The following is a 22,506-nucleotide window of genomic DNA, read 5'->3' on the forward strand; positions in this document are numbered from 1 at the left end:
TTGTTCCCACACACCTGAATCAAATGAATGGCTTGTTATCAGGCCTTTGCCAAACATGATGGCATGCTGAAGAGATCAAACCATTTGATTCAGCTGTGTTGGAGTAGGGATGCATCTAAAAGCTGCAGGATAGTAGCTCTCGAGGACCGGGATTGGGCACCCCTGCTCTAGCAGAACCAGGTTAGGCTAAGTTTTAACTACTTTCCATTGAAATCAATTGGCAACATTGCTCCGGACCCCAAAATATTCCAAAACAAGCAACAAATATAGGTATGGTACAAAATATTTATTGAGTAACAGTTCTGTAAACATCTGAGGTAAATCAACATTTACATCAACATGTTCTTCAACAAAAGGTTCAGACAAAAGGCCCTTCTCTTCAAAGACAATCATTTTACAGTGGGAGTAGTCGCAGGGGTTATTCTGTGTGTGCTCCTGCTTGTGTAGATGATAAGTCCATCATATAATCTTCATCATTTCCCATCAGAAAGTCTTTGATTCAAGGTACATCCACTGGTAAAAGCTAGAGCCAACATCTCTTCAACCATTTTCAGGACAGAAAAATATCACTTTAGTTTCATTTCTCGTCCATTCCAAGTCTAATTGTGTTTGTTATTTCCACAAATAAACTAAATATGTTAATATATCCCTCTTTATACGAAACCCTTCTGATTTTTGCTTCTCTCTAAATATTTCAATGTCTTCATAACTGTCTAACTGTGCAAAACTTTACCTACATGTCAAAGATACTAAGAACAACTTGGTACAATAAAGTTAAAAAAAAAAACATTTAAGCAATAAAAAAAGATAATACCTTATTTCAAAAAGTCATCTTTTTAAAAGAAACTCTAACATAATGTATTTTCTGTATTATCTCTTTGGTGGATATTTCTTTGGTTTGGTTAAATCAACACATCACAACCTGCAACTTCCTCTCTAAGAATAGATTAAGTGGTTCAGCATCTACAGTGTGCTGAATTTATTGTCACCCAAACTTGATCAGAGACATAAACTCTATCCACAAACAGCATTTATGGGGGGGCTTATTTTATGCATTACAAAATGATTTGTTCTTAACTACAAAGTATGTAGAACAAGTTCCTTTCACCGTATATTGATTCTAATTTATCACCTTGTTTCTTATGTTCATTTATGCGCTTTAGGAGTTGAACTCATGACAAGATGGAAAACTTTAACTCCGAACTTTGAAAAGTTCCAAACATGAACCTCAGATTGACCCCATCAATGGTATGCCATCTAGTTTTACAGAAAATACATTCTTAATCACAAACTTAATGACTGCAATAACATCATAATCAAATAAAACAGAGGTAACACTCTACGAACAGATTCAATGTCACTTGAGGCATGTCCCATCTCCAGCGAATAGCAAATATTTGGCAAGTACTGTGGCATTCTCCTTCACTGTTTTGATATTGATATTGGTATTAGGCCATTAAAAAATACCTTAGGATGTCAACACTTTTACAGATTGATGAAACCTGAAATGTGACATAGTTAATGTAATGGCCTGTAAATGGCCTGTATTTATATAGCGCTTTTCTAGTCCCTAAGGACCCCAAAGAGCTTTACATATCCAGTCATCCACCCATTCACACACTGGTGATGGTAAGCTACATTGTAGCCACCCTGGGGCGCACTGACAGAGGCGAGGCTGCCGGACACTGGCGCCACCGGGCCCTCTGACCACCACCAGTAGGCAACGGGTGAAGTGTCTTGCCCAAGGACACAACGACCGAGACTGTCCAAGCCGGGGCTCGAACCGGCAACCTTCCGATTACAAGGCGAACGCCCAACTCTTGAGCCACGATCGCCCCTTATGTCTGAAAAGGGCTCTGGTTTATACCATGAACGTGGTAGATGCTTGCAAGGGATATTGTATTTTGGGGAAACAACCACATTTGCTATGTTGTTTAAAATTTATACTAGACAAACGATCCAGCAGATCCAATTGAAGCACTATTTATCTGTGAATCTGTAAATCCAAAAGATAGGTGGTTGTGCTAATCAATATGCCTGGGAGCAAGGGTAGCTATATATAATATATAAGCTAGCAGTCTAGTCTAGTAGCGGCATTAGCATCTTTGGAACAATAGGTCAGACCCTATTGTTCCAAATTCCTGAGGCAAAGCCCCTAAGGCTCTCTGAGCAACGGAAAAGGGAAGGGGAGCATTAGTGAGTGTCAAATCCACAGTCCAGGATGAAACATAGAGCATCCACGAATACATCGGGAGGATGGACCCCAGAAATAAGCAGCTGCAAGAATGCCTCTGGCAGCTGAAGACAGAGGGCGATGGACGACCAAGCATAGGATGTACCATCGACAGATAGAGGAACTAGATGGCATCAAGATTTCCTACTAGTGGCTAGAAAAGGCCGGCCTAAGGGACAGCACAGAGGCACTGATCATGGCAACACAAGAACAGGCCCTAAGCACCAGATCCAGAGAGGAAGGAGCCTACCACCGCCAACAGGTCCCAAGTTGCAGCTTGTTCAAAGGTGCCCAGGAGACTATCCACCACATATTAGCAGGATGTAAGATGCAAGCTGGGGCCATTTACACTGAGAGGCACAACCAAGTTGCTTGGATGGCGTCCAGGAGCATCTGTGCTGCATATGGACTAGAAGTCCCCAAGTCCTGATGGGAGAACAGCGCCAAAGGTGACTGAGAAAAACAGGTCGAAGGTCATGTGGGACTTTGAGTTCCAGGCAAGCAGATGTTGGCCAACCAACCAGGCATAGCGGTGGTTGAAAAGGAGCAGAAGACTGCAATCGTGATAAATATGGCAATTCCAGCAGATAGAAACATCAGGAAGAAAGCGCTTATGAAAACAGAGAAGTACTGAAGGAACAACTGCAATAGGAAGGGAATGGAAGGAGCTCTAACCCTAAAACTGGAAGAGTGGCTCCAGCAGATTCCAGGCACAACATCAGCAACATTCAGTTTATTCTGGAAATTTAGAACTTAGCTTTATTAAGAATATTAAGTTGACTTTATCCACTACACCATGTCTACGCCATCCAAAAAGTGTAAAATATGAACCTTTTCAAATTGAAATGAATGCACATTATCGAACAATCACTAGATCTATGTTTATGCATTTGGTTTCAGTATATGAGCATTACTTAAAGCACTTTGATATTTGACAGCTGAGCTGTGAAGTATGTGAGGAAAAAAGTGTTTAAATTCAAATGTTAATCACTGACTGTTCTTTGGTAGGTTGCATTTTTTTTTTCAAGCGTGTCATTTATAAGCAACTCAAATCTGTTCATAGAGGAACACAAAGTTGCAAAAATACAAAACACAGTTTGCTCCAAACCACTCTCTCTTGCTGTCCTGATGCAAGGCTGACTTTTTTCCCCCCAATGGATAAAATTGGGTAAATTAAAGCTTTAGGGAAGTTACTAATAAGCAACATAACAACCTAGAATGCATAAACCATTATCCATGTGTTTTCTTGTGTTTTTAATCTGGCAGGAATTAATAGAAAAACAGGACATAAATGAACATTCCTATGTGGGATGTGTTAATTACTAACAGCAAAGTAAAAATGAACACTTCTTAGATCATATTGCTTTCTTTTCTCTCAAAAAAATCTAAGAGCTACAGCATAATCTACAGCTCATCTAGAAAATTAACTTAAGAGTCCTCCTAAACAAAACAGCTCCAGGGAACTCAACACTTCCGTGCCACACTGCAAACACAACCAGCAGAAAGAAGGCAGTTTTTATACTCAGTTCAAGCTGCAAAACTTAAACCTGTTCAGTAAGGAACTTTGAAATACTGTCTTATTAGTCGACTCAACTCTTATGCTAAGGGGTTTTGCATAGTGACAAACTTTGGCTCAAAGTCAGTAAAATGTTAAAGCATTTATGGTTTTTGGTTTCTTATGTAAAACTGCAGTTTGATCAGAGACAAACTTTTTAAAAACATAGGTAGTTCTGTATAAAGTCTTGTCGTGCATATCAATGCTGTTAATTATTATGTATTTACATATTTATATATAGTTTACCCTGATGTAACCGCAGAGATATTATTTTGTAAACACGAAACATTATAAATATACCTAAATGCAGACACACACACAGCCTGTAAAGCCTTAGAACTACATCTCTGGGTGGGCCTGCTTTATGGTCACCTGCTATTTTCTAATGCTGGTGAATCCCTCTATTTATTAAAACTACAGGCTGTGTAGAGAGCGTACACAGAGATGGACGAGTTCTACACACTTACGACACTTCAGCTCCACCATCACATCACAAGAAAAATTAAAGCTCAAGAAACAAAAGTGCAAACCTTTCCTCTGATGTCTCACAGGAAAGAAATAAAAGAAAGATGAAAATTAAAAAAAACTGCACAAAAACTTATTAGTAGGTCCAGTCATCATCATCATCACAATAACCTTTCCTTATATGTATTTTTGCTGGCTGTGTGGATATTTTAAGTGTGCAGTTACATTAAATATCATCTAGATTTCTTATCCTGTGTTATTCTTTTGTCAAAGAGGAGTGAGAGAATGGCCAGAGAAGCAAAATTAAGTAGCAGCAAAATTGACTTCTGCATTTCTGTCTTTGTGTCAGTAAACTACTAAAACAATGGATTTGATATGATTAGCTTAAATTGGCTGGGGGTTGTTTTAGTGATACTTTTTCAGTGGGCAATATCATGGCTACAAGAAAATTCCTGAAAACTCTAAGCTGGAATGACAACCATGGCCTGACAGGATTTTTGGTCTTGAAAAAATCTACATACAAAAGATATAGTTTCTTGGTCTATTTAATTTAGCCTCTAAACCTAATAATAAAAAAATAAAATAAAAATAATCTGGATGTTTTTATATGTTTGTAAACGAAAAAAATGGACCCCCATGTGCACAGCCATTACTCTAAACAATTTGAACCTCCTTTGAACTGAAAACTTGCACGTTAAGAAACTAATGTGGACATACCCTGATGTTGTCAATATCTATGTAGGGCATCATTTCAGATTCGCAATGCTGACTATAAACTAAGCAGCCAACTCCAGTAGGCATCAGGCTCATGCTGAAGTGCATGCTTAGGTGTGGTTTTATGCTGCAGTGCATATTAAAAGAAAAAAAAAAGCATGTGTAGGCTCTCTCTGAGTATAGAGCATGCATGCATAGTTGGGTAAAAGTGTGAGTGAGTGTGTGTTTTAGCTACACGGCCAGGTCATCGGGGCGAGCTCGTCCACCGCCACTCTTGCTGGCCCGACTTGGCTTGCGGTTGTCTGTCCCCGCAGCAGCAGGAGGCTGATGCATCTCCGCCCTGGTTACCACAGTGAAGTCACTGTGCAGGACCTTAGGTGCTGTGATGACAGCAGTTTCCTCTTTCATTGCCGTCTCCTTTGGCATGAGAGAAGAAAGAGGGGTGTTGCGCGGAAGTGTGGGAAATGCAGATTGCTGCTCCTCTGGTGTTGGGGTCTTTTCCACTTCAGGAGAGGAGGAGGCTGAGGCTGAATTTTTTCCATTCAGATCGTGGACTTCCAGCACCATGTTGTTCCAGTTCTGCTCCATCACCACCAGCTGTCCTTGACTTCCAACACCCACTTTCTCACTGCTGCTATAAAAAGAAGCAGCATCCAACAAGAAGTCGTCTGGGTGGAACGCCGTGTTGTCCATCTTCATCCCAGCAGGCACAGGGGTGGTCGCAGCGTTTAAGGAGGTCACAGCAGGGGAAGACTCTGGTGGGCTGTAGGCCCCTCCCTCAGCTGCCCCGTCTCCCGTCACATTCACGCTGCCAAATGTCGGCAGACAGTCGAGCACCAAAGGAGAGGTCTGCTCAGGGATTGTCTCTGCGTCTGTGGGCTCATCTTCAGCCAGAATCAGTGACTCGCTGTCAGGTGCAAACTCATTGGTGACCCCTCGCTTTACTTTCTTCCAGCCTAGGTGATAGATCTCCAGCAGGTTGAGGACCAAAGAGACACAGGCAACGACCAGCATAAAGATGATGAAGATTGTCTTTTCAGTGGGCCTATGGCAACAGAGGAACAAAAAGAGGTTGTGATTAACAAATCACACCAGTGTATAATAGGAAATGTAACATTAAAAGAAAAAGAAGGAAGAAAATCCAATGTTATTGTTGGATTTCTCATTGTTAAAGCGATAAAGGCTGCAGTGGGAACACTTGGTGATAATCAATTTTAAATAACCCACAAGGGCAAAAATGTTAGTATTTGAACAATATCTTCATAGACTAAAGTAACTAGCTCCTTACTATTCAATATACTATTTATTCATACTATGTCCTTTTACTTTAGACTCTCTCTGTAAACACAAAATCCTCTTGTGTTAACTGAAATGAACCTTACTGTACTCGCTTGTACACTGTACTTCCAACTGGGTCTCTCTCCTAGAGTAGCTTTGCATGATTGTCAGTTCAAAATAATTCAAAATAATCCTTGAGCCTTTTTGCAGGCCCTAGATTCATCCAGATATTGAAATAAGGCTTCTCTTTAAGCCCTTTGCCTTGATTCATACTGACTGCCACTTACAAACAAAAGATTTGATTTGACCATGCTAAGGTTATCACTATTATTGACATCATACAACATACTAATGTGATACAAACTGTCTGATAATGAGTGTTAAGAGCATTTTGTTTATTTATAAATAAACTGACTTCTGACACTGAAAAGCTTCTTAAAAACAGACCTAATCAGACACTTAAACCACCCTCATTTAGCTCATTATTTCTACCTCTTCCAGGAAAGGAAAGATGATTCGTAATTTGTTTTGTTTTTTTGCCCCTGTGGTATTTAAATACTATTGGGTATCAAAATTCTAGTAATGTGGCAACTAGGGATGGGTACTGGTATCCGGTGCCATGATGGCACCGGTTCTGACATAAACGGTAGTAACCAGACCGAAAAGCAGCGCACATTTCGGTGCTTTATTTCGGTGCTTTTTTTTCCTGAGCTGTGATACGCTTTAGATTCTAGCCAATCATTTTACGTTTCCCAGGATAGTAGGCGGGGCCAGGTACGTACGTTCTTTTAGAGCAGAGCTACAGATTAAAAATGACCAAGGCAAAGCGGTCAAAAGTCTGGCTGTACTTCACAGCAAAATTAGCAAACTCAGCAGCCTGCAACAAGTGCTTTAAGCTGATACTGTGATACTGTCAAAGGAGGTAACACCTCAAATCCGATGAAACACCTGGCGACGCATAGCGTTTTTTTTAAAAGCCGAGAAATGCGCCGTATTTGATAGCTTGCTGTGAGACCTCACACCGAGCACCCTGCGGGTGGGTTACCTGTTATCGGACCCGGAGTTAGCAACATCCCCCAAAAACACGAAGAGGAGAGTCCTGGCCCCTAGCCCTGCCAGTGTAGCAGAAATGATGACGGATGATGATGGCAGCAGCCGCCGTTCTTCTCTGCGTGAGTAGCTTAATGTTGTCCGTGTGTAATTTATGTTGAGTAGGCTAACCACGTTATTAAATTAATGCATGTAAGGTGAACTAGCAAACATCATCATAGCTACATGCGGCTGTCTTCTTGTTTGATGGCAGATACTCCCTTCACCCTGGCCAAAAAGGCTAAAATGACCAAAGAAAAAGTGGAAAACAGTTAAACATGAGAGGTTTTTGGACAAAGTTTGTGTTTTTTCCATTGTTTAAGCACTGCTTCCAGCCAAGAGTGATGCCATAAATCCCCTATAGCTGCAGAAAAGGCTAACATTGTTATCTTTTTACAAAAAAACAGCTGAACATGAGAGGTTTTTGGACCAGTTTTGTGTTTTCCATTCTTTACATTCTCTACACTGCAGACTTCTCCCACAATTCCACCCAGTGCTTCCTGCAGAAGTTCTCTGATGACTCTGCAATAGTCGGCCTCATCACTGATGGGGACGACAAGGAGTACAGAGGTCTGACCCAAGACTTTGTGGACTGGTGCCAGCAGAACTACCTCCAGATCAACGCCAGTAAAACCAAGGAACTGGTGGTAGACTTCCGCAGGCACAAGCATTCTCCACTGCAACCACTGAACATCCAAGGTATGGACATTGAGGCTGTGGACAGCTACAGGTACCTTGGTGTTCATCTGAACAATAGACTGGACTGGACTCATAACTCAGACGCCCTCTACAGGAAAGGGCAGAGCAGGCTGTACCTGCTGCGGAGACTCAGGTCGTTTGGAGTGGAGGGCCCACTCCTGAAGACCTTCTATGACTCTGTTGTGGCTTCTGCTATCTTTTATGGTGTGGTCTGCTGGGGCGGCAGCATCTCTGCTGGGGACAGGAAGAGACTGAACAGGGTGATCCGAAGGGCCAGCTCTGTTCTAGGATGCCCTCTGGACCCAGTGGAGGTGGTGAGTGACAGGAGAACGGCGGCTAAGCTGTCATCCCTGTTGGACAACATCTCCCACCCCATGCAGCAGACTGTGACAGCACTGAGCAGCTCCTTCAGTGGGAGACTGCGGCACCCACGGTGTGGGACGGAGAGATTTCGCAGGTCTTTCCTCCCCACTGCTGTCAGACTCCATAATAAAGACTTTAACTGATCAAGCACACACATCCATACATATGCAATAATACTAAGTGCAATAATCCTTTCTGTCATCGTTGTATTTTTACTCAGTTGTATATAGTATTTGTATTTGTATTCTATTTTTATCTTATTGTATATTTATTTTATTTTATTCTACTGTATATAGTATTTTATTCTATTCTGTACAGCTGTGTACTGTATTTATTCTTATTGTATTCTAATTTTTACCTCATAACTTTTGCACTGTCCACTTCCTGCTGTGACAAAACAAATTTCCCACGTGTGGGACTAATAAAGGTTATCTTATCTTATCTTATCTTAAGCACCGGTTTAAGCACCGTTTAAGCACCGGCACCGTTTCAAAAGTACCGGTTTGGCACCGGTATCGGATAAAACCTAAACGATACCCATCCCTAGTGGCAACCCTGTTGGAGACAGGAATATTAATTGTTGTTTTCTTTCAACTCTTTGAAGCAGTCTATTAGCCACAACACTACAACTGATCAAACTGCAATGCCAGCCAGAATTGCTCTTTTTCATTTAGAAACAAAAGGTCCCACATCGCAGACAGGTCTGGCCCGGATCTGGCATCAAGCTAGCACTTCTGACTGACTGGTGTCATGGCAGGATGTATGTCTACCAGATGTGGGCCAGGTCTGGCAATGATGGCACTATTTATGTTCCTATTTTCCTATTTTAGTTAGAAGACCCAAATGCCATGTTGCAATACTATACTGCTATTGTAGCCAGCGTTTCAAATGCAGGTTTGACAGGTTTGTGAGTGTACACTTTATCCAAAACCTAGTGAGGGTTTACTCATGTTTATCACTACTGATTGGAAGGTTATTGGTTCGATCCCTGGCTCCTCTAGTCTGCATGTCAAGAGTGTGAATGTGTATGAATGTAGTTAGGAAGCACCCAGTTTAGAGAGAGTGTGTGATTGGGTGAATGTGGAGCACTTTGAGTAATCCGGGAGAGTAGTAAAGCATTATCTAAGAATTAGTCCATTCACTGTCTGAACAGAGTTTCGTCATGTTACTTTTGCACTATTATGTTCTGGCACATGTTGTTATTACATGGCTTGATTAAGGTACACATTAGGCTGACATCTGGGGCCAGAGCTGAAACTGTTCTGGGCCAGCACAGGGCCAGCAGTGTGTCTACAACTGGCCCATGGCTGCACACAACTTACACATGGCCCACATACCACAAAGAATGACGGCCCTTTGGTATCCCAGATCTGGTTTGCCAGAGGTAATCCACACAGGGGCCAGCACAGGACCACCAGTGTGTCTGCAACTGGCCTTGTGCTGGCCCATGTGTGGGCCACCTCTTGCAAACCAGATCTGGGCCACCAAAGGGCCGTCATTCTTTGCGGTATGTGGGCCATGTCTAAGCACATTGTGTGGGCCAGATCTGGGCCATACCAATTTTGCTATGTGGGGTGTTGTTTAGACTATTAGTGTTGTACAAGAACATAGAGAGTGATAGACTTAGTAAATATAACTGAGTGACAGGATGTATGTGTAGAGTATAATGAAGAATTATTAAACAGACACAAAGAAAAAAATCTTTGATTGTGATGCAAAACAATAAAACTGAACTTTCTTACCTGGAGATGAAGCAGTCCACAGTATTGGGGCAGGGCCAGCGGCCACATTTATAGAGAGGCCTCAGCTGGAATCCATACAGGAAGTACTGCCCCAGAATGAAACCCACTTCAAACAGAGTCTTGAATATTATGTTGAAGATGTAGGTCCTCAATAATGCCCCGCGTATCCTGATTTTTCCATGTTCGTCACGAATTGGGGGTTTCTCCTTTTTCCCTCCACCATCACCAACTCCATTGTGATAGAGAGGGTCATGGTCATCCTGGTGTCGTCCGGCCTTTCTGAGCTCCTCTTCCCTCTCCCTCCTCTTCTCCTCCATGCGAACAATGTGTAGTACATGGCCCAGGTAGATGAGGGTTGGTGTGGAGACAAAGATGATCTGCAGCACCCAGAAACGGATGTGGGAGATGGGAAATGCCTCGTCATAGCAAACGTTTTCACAACCGGGCTGCTGTGTGTTACAGGTAAAGTCTGATTGCTCGTCACCCCAAACTTCTTCAGCTGCTGCACCCAGCACCAAAATTCGAAAGATGAAGAGGACTGTGAGCCAAACCTGGGTCGGACAAACACGACAGTTAGAAGCACAGTAGTTAGTACTTCCTGGATAATGCAGAGGGTAACTAAAGCTTGTGGTTTCTCCACAGTGTCAGTATGGTCTACCCTTTACCAAACTGAAAACCAGAAAATGTCATCAACAATGTTGGCGTATCAAAAGTTCTATGAAAAGGAAATACAGTGAAAATCATCAAAAGGTAAGCTTAATATGTTTAACAGATCATGTTTTTGTTATCAATAGTCGGTCACCTTTCCAATCACAGTGGAGTGTTCTTGAGCATTCTCCAGCAGTCGCCCTAGAAAACTCCAGTCACCCATGCTTCTCTCAGTTTTCTAGCCTGCAGAGAGACATGAGAGTCTATGGTGAACAACAAAAAGTCAATTAAAGAACAATACCACAGAAAGTCAGTATTTAGGATTTTATCTGAACTTTTATGGCTGATACTGTTTTACCTTGTGTCTCTATGTCTGATTGTAGGTGTCTGTGTGTGTCTGTGTCTCTCATCACAGCAAATCATGTCAGTATGTATCAAAATCTCTGAGGAATGTATACAGCATCTTGTTGAATTCACAAAGAATTAAGCCAGTTCTGAAAATCAGTACTAGCAAGTGTCCTAATCAAGTGTTCGGTGAGTGTATTTTCCAGGACGTTTATGAGGAATCATTCGATCTCTGTCAGTCTGTTTCCCTTTTTTCTTATGCCAAACATTCGCTTCCTCTTCCTGTAATCAGTTTGACACTTCTTTTCCATGAAACATAAAAAACTAGCATTGTTCCATTTTTAGTCTGTGTCAAACACAGACTAGAGAGTCCTAATGAGATCTAACGGCCAGTTCATCTATAAACTCTTTAGCCTAGAAACTTTTGAAAGTATTCATCTAAGCCACAGTTATTCATATATTTAGTTCAATACAATTACATTTTATTTATATCTCAACAGTAATTGTCTCAAGGGGCTTTATATTATAAGGTAAAGACCTTACAATATAAAGGCTATCATCATCAAAAACAAAATTCTTTGATATTCTGAAATATTGCTTCATATAAACGAGTGCTGTTAATACTTACCAACAAAATAACTGCATGAACATCTCAAGCAGTATCTTGCCTTACAATACCTAGAAATATCTTCTTTTACCATTTAAACCTTGGTGTTTCACTGTGAAATTTTACAAAAACTTGGCTGCTGCCCAAAAAGCTCTTTTCAACTTTCGAACTTCAATGCTAAAATCAAGAAGAGAAAAGACTTCAAAATAAAATTTCAAATAAGTTGGATTGTTTTGGAAAAAAAAAAGACAAATTAAGCTGACTTACTAAAATATTGTTGTGTTGTCAGTGATAAATCCATCGACCAGAAATCAGAACAAAAACTATATCTGGAAGGAAGACACAAAATGCTTTGTATTAGCTTTTTGGGCTCATCATCATACAGACATCACACAAAAAAGGATACAGAGCTTTTTGATGCTGATGCCAATATGAATCTTTTTTTTAACCAGAAACATTTTAGTGCACAGTAGGTACAAATGATGCCATATACTTATAGTATGGCATCGGAAAGGGTCTTGTTACTCCTCACCTGATGCTAGGATTAGTACCAGTGCTAAGAACTGTCCAAATTTTTTAAACAGTTCAGATATTTTAAATTATCAATCACACAGGTCTATAGAGTGATAACTTCAAAATTAATTCTGCAGCATGATGAAAACCCCAGAAACATAGCATAAGACATAAAGAACTAGCTAAATTGAGTCCGGCAGCGAATGGTATGACCTTTCAGAGCATTCTCATTCCCAACATGTAGCATAACTACGATTTGTCACGTCCCATGGCATCTCAAAGGTAACCTTCCGCATCCCTATGATACGCTCCGGATTGTGGATGGAATCCAAAAGAATGATGCTCGCGGAGGTAACACACATTCCAGCTGTGTATTCCAGCCCTAACCGTAACCTTAACCCTAACCTTAACCATATCAGATAGTGTTTTCCAAAGCGATGCATGATCAGATGTGTAGATTCATTCCAAACAGTTCTCGTGCCTCCGAAAGCTTAACATACCGACAACTTATCTCATAGTGTCGGTATGTTACGTTTTGGGATGAGAATGTGTTGGATCTTCACAGAGTCCAGGTTTTAGCTTCATAGATTCCATGTGGAATTACATGAAAAAGGAGAAAGAGGTTCCACAGAGGACCCGGAACAGTCAAGTACTCTGAACAAAGTGTACTACTAAGAATTGGTAGCTGCAGTTTAAAAGCGCTCATTTATCACTACTTTGATTTAATTTCACTCTTTTTTCTTCATCTGACATTTTGGTGCAATCCAATGCTCACAGTAGCACTGCATGTGTCTGATTGTTTGATAGTTATTCCATGGTATACATTTGCTTTTGGATGTGCCAAATTTGTGTGTACTTGCATTGGTATGTGTGTGTGATGCGAGACTGGCTGGTTAGTGGACAATGGCTGGCCATCTGTGAGAAGTGAAGTGAGTGAATAACAGGTTGTCGCTGTTGAATGCCGGACTCATCACATCCCAGGAATGCTGATGGGGGCAAATGTTTGCCTGGGATTCCCTGATATGAACGCACACAAACATATACACGCATTCTAAAGTTTCAGCAGTGTTCTGTACTCCTGCATACTGTGTAACTTACTTCCAAAATAAAATGTAAATCCAGGAATTTGTGTCTGATGAGAGGTAGGTCAACTGAGTAAAAGAAAAAGAGAAAGAGAGAGAACGGAAGCTCCATAGACAGAAAGGAAATATCGTGGTCTTGATTTAACTGTGTTCTTAAAAAACTGCTTAGAAACACAAATAAATAAATAACAAAGACTTTTCAGATGTCTTACACGTGAAACATATTCTCAAATGACAAATGGCTACTAATTCACCAGTCTAACGGTGGTATGTGTACATGTACATGATGTGTTGACGTGATGAAATACCATCGGCCATGGCAGACAATAGGGAAGCTGCCAGATGGATATTGTTCTGGCTGCTGTGTGCTTTTGATGGATCAGAGGTCTTTGTGCTAAAACAGCCCAAACAGTTAACTCCTGGCCTGCCATTTGCACAACGAAATCCGAAAATATGCACAGTCACAATAAAAGACAATTCTGTTCATTACTCAGTTAATCAACTACCTTAGTGTATATCCAGAAACTTGAGAAGACCGTGCTCAGTGTTTAAGCAATTAGTTTCACATGGTGTGGAATAGTACTGAAGATGATTAAATGCAGTTTGCTTTTAAGAAAAGATATTTTTGATACATATATTAAAAATGTAAATGTATGTCTAAAAGTGCCATTCCAAAAATGTGGAAAGAGTTTCTAACTGTACACACAAGTGAATAAATGGGCCCAAAGTTGCCTAAGATACTAAAAGTACAAAACAAATTTTTTTTTAAAGTGTGCAAAGATTTATAGAATGGCACACAGCATCTAAAGAGAGTATGGAAATAATCAATTCAGCAGCTGGTTGGCTGGTTAGGAGCAGCAACTTATTTCCTCCATTTACTACAGCAAGTCACACAGTACAATTCCAACAAGCAGAAAAACTACAGGAAGGTTCTTCCTTTCGTGGTAACATTAGACAGTGTGTCTCCTATACAAAAGATAAACAACTAGCAATGGTTGCATTTAAATATCCATCAAAACTAAAATGTAAGCTTCCCTACAGTTGACCTCAAATTTATTTAAAAACAAAAAAACAGTCCTACCGCCTGTTTTCCATTAGTTTCTTGTCCATGGCTCTTTAAAAAAAAACTTATTTTTTAACTAAAGTATCAAAATCTAGCCTAAGACCCCACAAAATGCATTCTTTTTTCCCAAAGATTATTTAAGCCTGGACGATATTGGTTTGGATTTGTGGCTTCCTGTCTGCCGTCTTTCCCACATGGATGTGAACGCATCATGAGAGGTGCTGATAATCCAGCAGGTGGAAAGATGATAATGCCTCTTCCCTCCCACTTCAACCTCCAGCATCACTCTACGGTGACCCTGCTTACCGCGTTTCTTCTCTTCTTTTTTCTTTTAGTCCCACGGAGGTTCTCGGGGCAACCAAGAGAAGATTGGGCAGATTGATAGAAGGGAGAAGGGAGGGAGAGAGACACAGAGAGAGCAATACACAGAGTAACAGAGAGAGAAAGTTAACAACAAAAAAGGAGGGAAAAAGAAAAGAAGAATACGCGAGGCTAGTCTAGTCTAAAAAAAAGGGCGCGTGTGGAACCTGTCCCGCGAAGGCGAAGCACAGCGGCTGCGTCCCGCGTGGCCAAGGCCATCCGCCACTGTCAAACATTGGTGTCCCCGTGCAAGGGGCGCAGGAGGGGGGTGGTAAGGGGAAGGCGCGCGTTTGAGTGCGCGCGCGTGTATATGTGGTGTAACGCAACTATCACATTCCTGACCAGACAAAAATTTTCTTTAACAACTTCTGTTAAGGGAAAAATAAATATTTGGATTGTTCCTTGTTGCAGTATGAGGTAAAACACCCTCTGGGTATTAGCTAATAACTTACTAGCTTTTTTACTGTCATTACAAATAAACATCAATATGGAAGATTACTGATGTCAAAAATGGAGAAATCAGAAAAAAACAGACAAAAATTGAAGTGTAAAAGTAAGCTCATCTTTCTACAAGTTCTTCATATTGCAACAGTTTTTAGCCCCCAAAAGGAATTTACATGTTAAAGTGTTACATTACATGAGTGTTACATACATGACATTTAGTTACAAGTAAATTACATTCAGTTACAAAGATGATATTTTAAATGAAATTTAAAAGAATAGACGCATTAAACACCATCAAGTTTTAATAATAAAAGATACAGGATAACAGAAATTAAACACAACAAAATACAAATGTAAAGACAAAATATAAGAAGCAGAAAACACAGAAACTAAAATCAGTTATCTCAAGCTTAGTACAGACATGAAAATCTTGCAGCAATAGTCAGCCGTGTGGCCAAGCTTAATATGGCCCAGAGCGCCAGTGTACAATAAAATGAATTCTATCCACCCAATGACAGCCTTATAATTAAACACTGACATATAGCCCATTTTCACATCTTTTAAACAGAAAAGACTACCTCAGTATTCATGTGAGATTAAGTGATTCATAGTATAAATGTTGACTGCAATAAATGTGAAAAGTAGAGTGATAAATAACATCCACAGTCTTAGGAATGCAGGCAGAGACAAATAAATTATAAATGTCACTGTATCTTTTTTAAAAACCTTTTTTCACTCCAAAATGTTGCAAAGTTTTTTCTTTTTCTGTAAAAGAAAACAAGTTTTTTGTTGTTGCTTCTTAACAACTACAAAGAATGGGGTGACACCATCTATTCACCTATGTTATCACTTAGTTTTGTGTCACCCAAAAAAAGTCCCTCTGGGTAGGGGAAGGAATTGTTGCAGACCTGTTTGCTCACCAGCAGGGGTCAGCAGAGTACAGTATCTCATTACAGAACAAAAGAATTCATGGGTTTGTCTTTTTCATTCCTTTAAAAACAAACATCATAAATATCATAAGAATAAACTACATAACCAGTCAAATGAAAAGAAGATTAAATGTTATCTGGAGACTTTTTGCATTCAATTAATTATTATGAAAAATACAACTTTTTGTAAATATTTGTACATCAGTGGCTTTTCATCAGGACCTTTCAATCAGGACAAGGCCCAGGGGTTGGGGACTGCTGCTTTACATTACTGCCTTCTTGTGGTCTGCTTGCTTTGTACTCATAGGAAATTGTAGCTGTCCCCATTTTTTTCTTTCTACAAACAATTTATAGAACATGATTCTGGACATTGAACAGAATAAAAAGTATTTAAAATGACTTCAACATTAAACACATGTAGTTAAATGCACATGATGTATTTATATTTTTATTTGTTAAACAGCTTATCTACATACAACCTCATTTAACATGAAAGTATAGTTTTAAGATGCTAACATCCTCTCCACCCCTTGATTTTCTATAGATTATCATTGAAAATGTCCAATTTGTGAGTTGTATTTACATTTATGATTCTCACACATGCATTATATCTCTAAAATGACAATGTTTTTATCAGTTTCTTCTCCACCCTCCGTCTTCTAGCTACATTTCAAAATCAGGTTGAAACAAGTGACTTCTGGTTAGTCCTGATCCGCATCTTCTCTCTGCTGCCTAATTTCCTCTCCTTCTGATCACAGAGACCCCTACAAGAAAAAATAAATAAATTATATATAATATAAAGAAGTGCATATGGAATGCACAGCTTAAAACTTAAAAACAAAAATAATGCACAAAAGAATTGCGTCAATCAGCTGATTAATCACCTGACTGTCTGATTAATACTATTACCTAGAGACAGCCTTGATGACAAGATATACAAGTTCAGCCATGTTAAGGACCATGCAGATAGATGAGGTAGTGGCCATGAAAACAGTGAAGATGGTTTTCTCAGTTGGACGTGAGATGAAGCAGTCCACCAGGTTAGGACATGGCCATTGATCACATTGCACCAGCCGTGGCATCTGGAAACCATCGTACACCACATACAGAGCATACCTGGAGACACAGATATCGTACCATCAAACCAAAACAGCCATGTGAGACTGACGGAAAAAGGAAGCACTGATCTTACATGAATCCTGCTTCAAACAGCAGCCTGAACACCAGGCTGCAGGCATATGTCCACCAGAGGGCACCAGCTATTGGGAGCCTCCGCTTTTTCAGAGTCTCTAACTCCTCATCTTGGCCCTTTGCACTGAGAAACCCAGCTCTACCAGGACTCTGTCGCACAGGATGAGATCATTTGAGCACTCAAAGAGCTTTCTACTACAAGTCTCATTCACCCAAACACACACATTCATACATGCCTAAGTGCCTTTTTATCTAATATTAACTTACACACACTGATTGATGCATTGGGGGCAAATTAGGTCTCTGTCACAGCTGCCCCAAATGACATCATCATTTTGTCTGTCATCACGATGACTTTGCCGTAATCATAATAAAACAATGCACACACCTGAAGGAGCTTCCTCTTATCTCTGTGGTTACGATAGGCCACATACATGGCAACCAGGAGTGTTGGCGTGGAGACAAAGACAAGCTGAAGACACCAGAGACGGATGTGGGACACAGGAAAGAACTGATCATAGCAGACGTTTTCACAGCCAGGCTGAGGGAAAAACAAACCAACCATGATCGTCACAATTATGACAACATCAGTGTATAGTTACTAGACCCTGTGTACGAGAAAATGCTAACTTCCTGGTTTGAGACCGGATGTGGGGTTGTACATTTCCGGTAGCTTTACTTTGCGGTCAATCGCTACTGCGAAGATATACTCCAAAATCATGTCCAAAACTCAAAAACGGAAAGATCGCGTTAAGTTACAAAGAGCAGAAGGTGGGAACACTCACCACTGTTGTGTCATAAAAAATCTAATGATCAATTTTGACGTTTAAAGAGTTTAGATCGATCAGTTGTTTACATCACTCAACACAAGCAGAACTGCATTACTGCATGCAGAAGACACATCGTCCACATTCAGAAGCACATCTCTGTATAGTGACAGTTATTATGATTTAAACAGGCAAATGTTCAGCATTCAAACTACAGGTGAAGAATAGTCAAACCAGATGTTTCCCTGTTATGTCGATATCAGCTAGTCAAGTACACACCTACACAGCATGTCAACAAACCGTGAAAAAAAGCCACACAAAAAATGAACGATTGCTGGTAAGGGTTTCTATACATTAGTATTTACGATGGGTATGTTGTGACTTACCTTCACAATTACAGTGGTCCCTCGCTAATAACCCCGTTCACCTTTCACCTCGCTGTTTCGCGGATTTTTTAGTGCAAGTTTGCATGCTTATTTTTACATCACATTGTGTCCTGCGTCCTGATCGCTGCAGACAATCTCCTCCGTGACGTCTCTCCTGTACAGTACAGAATCGCTGCATCGATCGCTAGCAGTGTGACTCTGAAGTGCAGAACTGTATGTCAACAATGTCCACAAAACGTTTTGCACCTTCAAAACATAAAATTGGCTACTTGATTTCACCTATCGCCGGTTATTTTTTAGAACATAACACCCACGATAAACGAGGGACAGCTGAGAAATATAACATTTGAATCCCTTTTCTCTTTTGCTCTGAGGCGCGGGGGGAAAATATCAACAAGTCGATGAACATCATTTACAGATATATTGGGTAAATGCCCAAGACATCTAGAGAAATGTAAATCGCCGCTTGATTCATTCACTTGCTTAACTTGTTTTGGACCGTAAACAAGGCGCGAATAGGACACCGGAAACAGGGTTAGGGTTAGGGTTAGGGATGAACCTGTTTTTGCCTTCAGAACTGTCTTAATTCTTCGTGGCACCAATTCAACAAAGAGCTCGAAACACTCCTCTGATACTGCGGTCCATGCCATCACTCAGCTGTCGTTTAAACTTGTCACAGAGTCTCCGTTTCCTGGCTGACAGGAGTGGCGCCCGACACAATAAAAGCACAATAAAAATATTAAGTGGTGATAGATAGTGACTACTTTTTAGATTATTAATACTTTATGTAGTATAAAACTTTACAGTATAACTTTGAAGTCAGTTCTTAGACAGGAAACCAGTGGAGAGAAGCCATCTATTAAAACCAGTGAGAAGAGTAGATTCTGTATTCTTCGAGAACTAGGGGTGAGAGAATGATTCTTTGAGCTGCAGAATTCAAGCTCAGACAATAAAACCCAAATCTTATTTTAACAAATAAGTGTCATTATAACTTACATCCCATGTGTGGATCGGATGTAAAAATGGACACGTCCTACCTGCAATGTGTTACAGGTGAAGTCAGACTGCTCGTCCCCCCAGACGCTCTCCGCGGCAACAACCAGCACCATGACCCGGAAAATAAAAAGCACAGAGAGCCAGATTTTACCCAGGCTGGTGGCATGACGGTTCGCCCCGACCAACTGAGTGTACAGAGCGGGCCAAGACATCCTGGGGGAAAGGACAGTGACAAGGGAATGGGAATGCTTGCACTACAGAACAGGGATTCATCAGCATACTCGTTTGCATTTCTTGTCATTACACGGTCGTGTTTATCTGCTACTTTTACAGCCTCTACACGTCTGACACATGGACACCGATTTCAGATTTCAGATTTACAAGGAAGTCAGTGGCAAACGATGAAAGCAGAGACCGTCGCTGAACAAAAGACGAGTTTGAAAGAGGACGGGATGAAAAGGAATGAAAGTGAGAGGAGGAGGGGAGAAGGTCCACTGCCAGCATTCATGTGAACTGATGAACCTCTCTGCCCACTGTGGACTGTACTGAACCGAGCCCACTCATCTAAAAGCACACTGAAACACACTGTACAAGCACACTGCTGCGGTTCTCACTGAGCTTCACTGTTCACACTCGGTCACTGATTGGTTCATTCATATTTTTTAGATGATGTGTACTTGCATTGAAAGAACCTGGGATATACTTCACATGTCATGCTTATTTAGAGGTTTGTTTCTAGCTGGAGATGTTTTGTCGTAAAGTAAAAACAGAAATTCTGATAAAAACTGGAAGCAACTTTTACCAAAATGAATTAAGATTAACTTTTGTTTTGTCTTTGTTGTTTTCTTACCTTGTGTCTTCAGTGTCAGGATGTCTCCATGAAAGTATTCCACATGATCCTTTTCAGTATGAAAGCGCGCGCACACACACACACACACACACACACACACACACACACACACACACACACACACACACAGCCTGTTGTTGCATCAGTCACATTTAAAAGAAAATCTCAGTCTAAGAAACTAAAACACAAACCTGCAGCTCCTGCTTTCTTTGCATGAAATCAAAGATGTGCCTCTCAGTGTGAAGTGAGACAGGATGATGTCTGATAGCTTCCTGTGATGACTTTCAAAATAAAACAACACAGCGCAGATTGTGCATTTTAGGAGGAAGAGATAACAGAGAGGAGAAATACAGATAATATTTTTAGCAGAAATGTAGCAACAAGAAAAACTCTGGATTGTGACAAGAAGCACTCTGAGAGTTTTGTTATTTGCTCTGTTAAAACCCATTTTAAAAGGCTTGACATAATTTTGAAATATTTTTATGTGGATATAACGCATTAATTTCATTACTTAGTAAAATCAGTTTTTTTGTTTAGGAATCAATGTCAAATTTAAAATGTTTTTGATCACAACCTTATATTGTTTTCAACAAAAACCTTATTTAGGAACATTGTGCAAGGATATTCATATTGTTACATATTTAACTGATCATAGCCTGTTATTGTAATTTACAGGGTGGGCCATTTATATGGATACACCGTAATAACATGGGAATGGTTGGTGGTATTAAAGTCCTGTTTGTGGCACATTAGTATATGTGAGGGGGGCAAACTCCTCAAGATGGGTGGTGACCATGGTGGCCATTTAGAAGTCGGCCATCTTGGATACAACTTTTGTTTTTTTCAATAGGAAGAGGGCCATGGGACACATCAAACTTATGGGTAATGTCACAAGAAAAACAATGGTGTGCTTGGTTTCAACGTAACTTTATTCTTTCATGAGTTATTTACAAGTTTCTCTTTGTTCACAGCCATTGACATGTCGAAGAGGTTAACACGTGTGGAGCGGATCTAAATTGTGTTGATATCTGGTGAACGCAGTAACCGGGTCATTGCAGTAGACTGCAAGACACCCTACGAGACCACCCATCTCCCATGCTTTCGTGAAACTGGTTCAGTGTTGGATTTGCCAAAATATGGACGCAAGAAAACTGTCACTAATGAAGAAACATCAGTGGCTGTCCTAGCTTCATTCAGCAAGACCCTCAGTTCATGCTGAAGATTTTGTTCAGTGATGAGGCAAACTTTATTGTGAATGGTGAAGTTAACAAACAAAACCACCGCTATTGGTCTGACACTAACCCACATTGGATGGATCCCTCCAAGACTGTTGGAACAACAAAAGTGATGGTTTGGTGTGGTATATGGGGTACAACGATAGTGGGTCCATTCTTCATCAGTGGAAACCTCAAGGCCACTGGATATTTGAAATTGCTACATGATGATGTGTTTCCCTCTTTATGCACTGAAGCTGGCACGTTCCCTGAGTTTTTCCAGCAAGATGGTGCACCGCCACATTATGGGTGCCAGGTCCGAGCATTCCTAGATGAACAGTTTCCTGGAAAGTGGATTGGTCGTCGTGGGCCAGTTGAACGGCCCCCAAGGTCTCCCGATCTGATCCCCTTAGACTTTTATCTGAAGGCAATTGTCTATGGTGTGAAGATACGAGATGTGCAGCACCTGAAACTACGGATACTGGATGCCTGTGCTGGCATTTCTCCTGCGGTGTTGCTATCAGTGTGTGAAGAGTGGGAGAAGAGGGTTGCATTGACAATCCAACACAATGGGCAGCACATTTAACACGTTTTATAAGTGGTCAGAAACTTGTAAATAACTCATGAAAGAATAAAGTTACATTGAAACCAAGCACACCATTGTTTTTCTTGTGACATTACCCAATAAGTTTGATGTGTCACATGGTCCTCTTCCTATTGAAAAAACAAAAGTTGTATCCAAGATGGCCGACTTCTAAATGGCCACCATGGTCACCACCCATCTTGAGGAGTTTACCCCCTCACATATGCTAATGTGCCACAAACAGGACTTTGAAATCACCAACCATTCCCATGTTATTACGGTGTATCCATATAAATGGCCCACCCTGTACATGACAAAGACAAAGATTTTTAAGCATGATTTTAAGGATAAAAGGCATTTTATTAAATTTTGATCTTATTTGACCTCAAG

General features: G+C 40.6%; 2 protein-coding genes and 1 long non-coding RNA gene across 4 annotated transcripts; 1 reads left to right on the plus strand and 2 right to left on the minus strand.

Moving 5' to 3' along the window:
* Positions 1 to 281: 281 nt before the first annotated feature.
* Positions 282 to 14,966, minus strand: LOC146547670 (gap junction alpha-3 protein-like). The gene is made up of 5 exons (XM_085263603.1): positions 14,703 to 14,966; positions 12,006 to 12,067; positions 10,941 to 11,029; positions 10,139 to 10,689; positions 282 to 6,012 (listed from the first exon to the last, which is right to left on the minus strand). The coding sequence occupies exons 3-5, from the start codon at positions 11,007 to 11,009 to the stop codon at positions 5,199 to 5,201; spliced, it is 1,434 nt and encodes a 477-aa protein (XP_085119729.1). The 5' UTR covers positions 11,010 to 11,029; positions 12,006 to 12,067; positions 14,703 to 14,966; the 3' UTR covers positions 282 to 5,198.
* Positions 10,231 to 19,664, plus strand: LOC146547671 (uncharacterized). Of its 2 annotated transcripts, none has more exons than XR_014890604.1 (3): positions 10,231 to 10,600; positions 10,781 to 10,888; positions 19,527 to 19,664. It is a non-coding gene; the product is annotated as an uncharacterized LOC146547671 (long non-coding RNA). The 2 variants fall into 2 exon arrangements; XR_014890603.1 differs by having other exon boundaries at positions 10,231 to 10,482; positions 10,601 to 10,888.
* Positions 15,485 to 20,536, minus strand: LOC146547672 (gap junction beta-2 protein-like). The gene is made up of 7 exons (XM_085263604.1): positions 20,511 to 20,536; positions 20,320 to 20,368; positions 19,511 to 19,682; positions 17,709 to 17,861; positions 17,322 to 17,470; positions 17,039 to 17,245; positions 15,485 to 16,893 (listed from the first exon to the last, which is right to left on the minus strand). The coding sequence occupies exons 3-7, from the start codon at positions 19,679 to 19,681 to the stop codon at positions 16,806 to 16,808; spliced, it is 768 nt and encodes a 255-aa protein (XP_085119730.1). The 5' UTR covers position 19,682; positions 20,320 to 20,368; positions 20,511 to 20,536; the 3' UTR covers positions 15,485 to 16,805.
* Between the last annotated feature and the right edge of the window lie 1,970 nt (positions 20,537 to 22,506).

This window comes from Mchenga conophoros, linkage group LG23 (assembly GCF_057382185.1).
Source record: "Mchenga conophoros isolate Kocher_MC1m ecotype Shallow Benthic linkage group LG23, M_conophoros_male_GT1.1, whole genome shotgun sequence".
Lineage (NCBI taxonomy): Eukaryota > Metazoa > Chordata > Actinopteri > Cichliformes > Cichlidae > Mchenga > Mchenga conophoros.

Excerpts from the sequence above, each read along its gene's own strand:
- LOC146547670 (XM_085263603.1), bottom strand. The coding sequence starts at position 11,009 with ATGGGTGACTGGAGTTTTCTAGGGCGACTGCTGGAGAATGCTCAAGAA. Across the intron at positions 10,690-10,940 it reads ACTCCACTGTGATTGGAAAG|GTTTGGCTCACAGTCCTCTT; the intron begins GTGACCGACTAT and ends TGTCCGACCCAG. Across the intron at positions 6,013-10,138 it reads GTGGACTGCTTCATCTCCAG|GCCCACTGAAAAGACAATCT; the intron begins GTAAGAAAGTTC and ends CTGTTGCCATAG.
- LOC146547672 (XM_085263604.1), bottom strand. The coding sequence starts at position 19,681 with ATGTCTTGGCCCGCTCTGTACACTCAGTTGGTCGGGGCGAACCGTCAT. Across the intron at positions 17,246-17,321 it reads CTGTTTGAAGCAGGATTCAT|GTATGCTCTGTATGTGGTGT; the intron begins GTAAGATCAGTG and ends CTGTGTCTCCAG. Across the intron at positions 16,894-17,038 it reads GTCATCAAGGCTGTCTCTAG|GGGTCTCTGTGATCAGAAGG; the intron begins GTAATAGTATTA and ends TTTTTCTTGTAG.